Source organism: Otolemur garnettii, unplaced genomic scaffold (genome assembly GCF_000181295.1).
Source record: "Otolemur garnettii isolate 467f Iridium unplaced genomic scaffold, OtoGar3 scaffold00064, whole genome shotgun sequence".
Lineage (NCBI taxonomy): Eukaryota > Metazoa > Chordata > Mammalia > Primates > Galagidae > Otolemur > Otolemur garnettii.
The window spans coordinates 10343053-10347448 of NW_003852459.1; the positions used below are offsets into that span (position 1 = coordinate 10343053).

The following is a 4396-nucleotide window of genomic DNA, read 5'->3' on the forward strand; positions in this document are numbered from 1 at the left end:
GGTGATGGCTATGTTAGTCTGATTTAAACATTCCATGTTGTATATCAAATCAGTACATTGTACCCCATAAATGTATACAGTTATGATTTTAATTAAAAACAATAAAAGGAACACATTGGCAAAAATTGCAATATAGAAATTCTTATCAATCTTAAGGGATAAGCCTTATAATCCTCCAATTCATGTATCATTTCAGTTCAGCCACACACCCTTTCTTTCCACTGTTGACAGCATCACCAGAGAATTCCCCTAGGACAATAATGTACAGCCAGAAATTCTTCCGTGTTGAGTAAGCTGGGAAAACTTCTGTGGTTAAATGTCATTTTTACACTTAATTTTACTTACTTCTATCATTTGTCATTCCTCCTTCATACGTTACGAGTCCCACAGGAATATATCCATTTTCATCTCTGTCTGCTCAAGAATTACAAATTAAAGACCACCTATCAAAGAATCCTTTTTTGGCCATATTTACTGAGGAATCCTACTTTTGCCAAAATGCTCTTGAGCTCATTCTTTAAAAAGCTGGTAGTCCTACTATCCCAATCACAGAGCTGTCAAGTCTAATATATACATACAAACAGGAAAGGCTCGGTAATATAATTGTGCCGAAAGTCATTAGGAAGCCAAAGACCAAGTATATATCAATTTGAAATGTACGTGGGTGGGTATTTATTTTGAACTGTGTGACAGGACTTTATAACACTTCAGTTGTTGATCTGGGGAGCTGCTATTCTAACTTATCCTGAAGATAAGGGATGTTCACACTCTATCTTATAAACTTCACATGTGTTTACGACAACCAGATAGCACACCACAGCTGGAAGAGAGAAACAGTGCCAGACAGGGCATTTTCTTGTGGGAATTCAATTCTCTGTACCACAATATAACTCTACAACTTGGATGACTTTTTTTTTTTTTGCTAATGACAACCGACAATAATAACAGAAAATATCAATGAGTAATACTCAGATGATCCTCCTTTCCTTCCATTCCCCTGAAAACCCCCCAACATCTGGTGATCTGACGCAGCTGAGAAAGATCATCTGTGTTTTAATTATCATGATTCTGACAATCAAAAGCCAACTCCTCTTTAACTTAAACCTATCCCATTATCCCAGGAGATCAGGACCTCAGAGCCACGCCAAAGGCAGAACCAGTGACATAGCTGTTTCTGAAAAGAATCCCATTCCCACCACTCCCAGGTAATTGCTGTTCAGAAATTCTGCCTCCCAAAGCCTCATTAACATTTTACATCTTTCGGTTATATCCCCACACCCACAGCCAACCATCAACGTTGCCCTTGGCCTCCTCTTCCACCCTCCACTGTGGCAGTGGCTGGGAGTAGAGGAAAGCCCGCTGGGGAAGAATGCCTTGTCAGTGAATATACTGATTTCCTGGAATGCCTTTCAACTTTTCTTTTTATGCTACAGGGAAGGAGCAGTTTTCAGGAGAGGTGAGTGACAATCATAGGTTCTCAGAATCTGAGCACTAGAAGGGCTGTGAAGACCACGTGGTCCCACCCCATAACTCAAATGTGAGAACAAAGGCCTGGGAACAGTGGCCTGCTCAGAGGAACGTTGGTCCAGTGGGAAGTGCATGGGCACTCAGGAGCTGGCTCTCAGCTCGGCAACTTATTAACCATATGGACCTTGAGCAAGATACTCATCTTCTCTAAGCTTCTGATACTTTACCTGGAAAATTCCTAATATATAGCAATAAGAACAGCTAACATTTATGAAACACTGATTATGTGTCAGACACTGTGCTGTTCTGTCAACAATTCTCATTTAATACTCAAAGCAGCCTCATGAAGGAGGTACTATCACAAAATGCCTGTCATAAAAGCCTAAGGTTTATAATGTACCCATTCTGAATCAGGCTTCCAGGAAGGGACGAAGCTGGCATTCAATGTCCAGTCCTCCTCAAAAAAGCAACCCCAGGTCTGAGCAAGGACCATCCATCACCTTGGCAGATTTAGTAAACCTCAGATCACATCCCAAATCGCCAACTCTCCAGCTCCTTCCATTCACTAGCTATATTCCTTTAGGTGAATTTCTTAAACATCCTCAGAATCTGTTTTCTTGGCTATAAAATGTCTATATTTAATGTATAAAATAATAACTATCTGGGCGGCACCTGTGGCTCAAAGGAGTAGGGCGCCAGCCCCATATACCGGAGGTGACAGGTTCAAACCCAGCCCTGGCCAAAAACTGAAAATAATAATAATAATAACTATCTTATCCTCTGTGTTTACGGAGGTATGCAAGTATAAAATGGGCATACTGCCCTGAAACATTATTAATATCATTACACTTTTTAGGTAGCACGTGGAGTAGAAGAGGCTGGTAATGGAAATCACAACACCTGGACCGGAGTCCCAGCGTGATCCTTGTCTGAATCAGTGATCATACTCAAGGTGGTTAATGTCTCAGAGTCAGTGTTCTCATCTGTAAAATGGCAATTACCAGATATGCCTCAGAGTGTCACTCCAAGGATGAGAAGAAATGACACATGTACAAATCGTGAAGTAATAACCAAATACAAAAGGTCTTTGAAAGTCCAAGTGCTTTCCAAATATCATGGTCATATTTTTTAACATTAGTCATACCTTCTTCTTCTTCAAAGGTGATAAGTGCGTGTCCTTTTTGTAGCTTGTAAGTGACTTTTGAGTTCACTTGAAATGAACAGGAGACATTTGAAAACTGGTTGTCATTCTCAGGAGTCTCAGCAAGTGAGAATTTTATCTTTGTTTCAGGAAGATCCTCTTTAATCTAATTCAAACAGAGGCAGTTGATTAAAATCAAGTCAAGAAATAACCTGAGGGGGAGGTGAAGGGAGCAGATCGGGGGAGGGAGGGTGATTGCTGGGGTCATTTCTATAGTTTATCTTACAAGGGTACAAGTGAATCTTTCTAAAAGAGGAGTATGAACGTTTTAACTCAATAACTAAGAAAATGACGTGAAGGTTATGTTAACCAGTTTGATGAGAGTATTTCAAAATGTATATGAAAACAGCACACTGTACACCATGATTGCATTAATGTACACAGTTACGCTATAAGAAATAAAAAAAAAAAGAAATAACCCAAGTCCTTCCAATAATAATGTGATATGGTCATCCAATAATTCATTCTCCACTGATCTTAGAACCTCACAGAATATTGAGTGTGGTCTTATTGACTGTCTTTAGTAATTGCTTCCTTCTATGTAAGGACTCAGTAATGTAATCAAACGCTGATCCTTTAGTATCATTTCACAGATGAAATTATAATATTTCACAGATGAAATTATAAATATTGATTCTAGCCAATATTTAAACTGGTCACTATTGTATGGTATTTGATTCTAAAGCCTACAACATTCATGCAGACAAGCACTTTTTAAACAACAGTGCAAATAATAGACTCTCACAAGGGGATCATTAGATAGCATGTTTAATTTCACTGTAAAAAAATATGAAATACAGAGTTAGGTATACTATAATTATTTTAATGGAAAACCCAGATAATTTAATTTATTTTTTATTTCAGAGTATTACAGAGATATGAACATTTTGGTTACATAATTTGTATTTGTACATTTGAAGTCAATGTTGTGTGTCCTTCACGCAGGATAAGTGAATTGCACCCATTAGTACGGGTTTACCCTAGCCCTCCTCCCTTTCTCACCTCAAAGCTATATAATTTAATCCATAAAGAAAAACACCTGAATTAGATTTATTAAATGTATTCATTGATCTTTTGAGACAGACTCTCACTCTGTTCCCCAGGCTAGAGTGCTGTGGCATCAGCCTACCTCACAGTAACCTGAAACTCCTGGGCTCAAGCAATCCTCCTGCTTCAGCCTCACAAGTAGCTCAGATGACAGGTAACACCTGGCTTATTTTCTGTATTTTTAGTAGAGCCAGGGTCTTGTTCCTGCTCACGCTGGTCTCCAACTCATAAGCTCAAGGGATCTTCCTGCCTTAGCCTCCCAAAGTGCTAAGATTTCAGCTGTGAGCTACCACGCCCTGCCAAATTTACCAATTTATTTTTATTTATTTATTATTTTTTTTTGAGACAGAGTCTCACTTTGTCACCCATGGTAGAGTGCCATTACATCATAGCTCACAGCAACTTCTGGGTTTAAGTGACTCTCTTGCCTGAGACTCCCAAGTAGCTAGGACTATAGGTGCCCACCACAATGCCCAGCTATTTTTATTTATTTTGTTTAAATGTCAGTGATGTTTTATTTACCCTTTTTTTTTTAAATTAAATCATAGCTGTGTACATTAGTACTGTCATGGGTACAGTGTGCTGTTTTTATATATAATTTGAAATATTTTCATCAAACTGGTTAACATAGCCTTCATGTCATTTTCTTAGTTATTGTGTTAAGACATTTATATTCCACAT

General features: G+C 38.5%; 1 protein-coding gene across 4 annotated transcripts in view; it reads right to left on the reverse strand.

Moving 5' to 3' along the window:
• Window positions 1-4396, reverse strand: part of NMI (N-myc and STAT interactor) — a 25475-nt gene that overhangs the window by 6922 nt on the left and 14157 nt on the right. For all 4 annotated transcript variants that reach the window (XM_023515045.1, XM_003793032.3, XM_023515044.1 and 1 more), the window contains exon 4: window positions 2612-2774. In XM_023515045.1, coding sequence (XP_023370813.1) covers window positions 2612-2774 — 163 coding nt within the window. The remainder of the gene's footprint in view (window positions 1-2611; window positions 2775-4396) is intronic.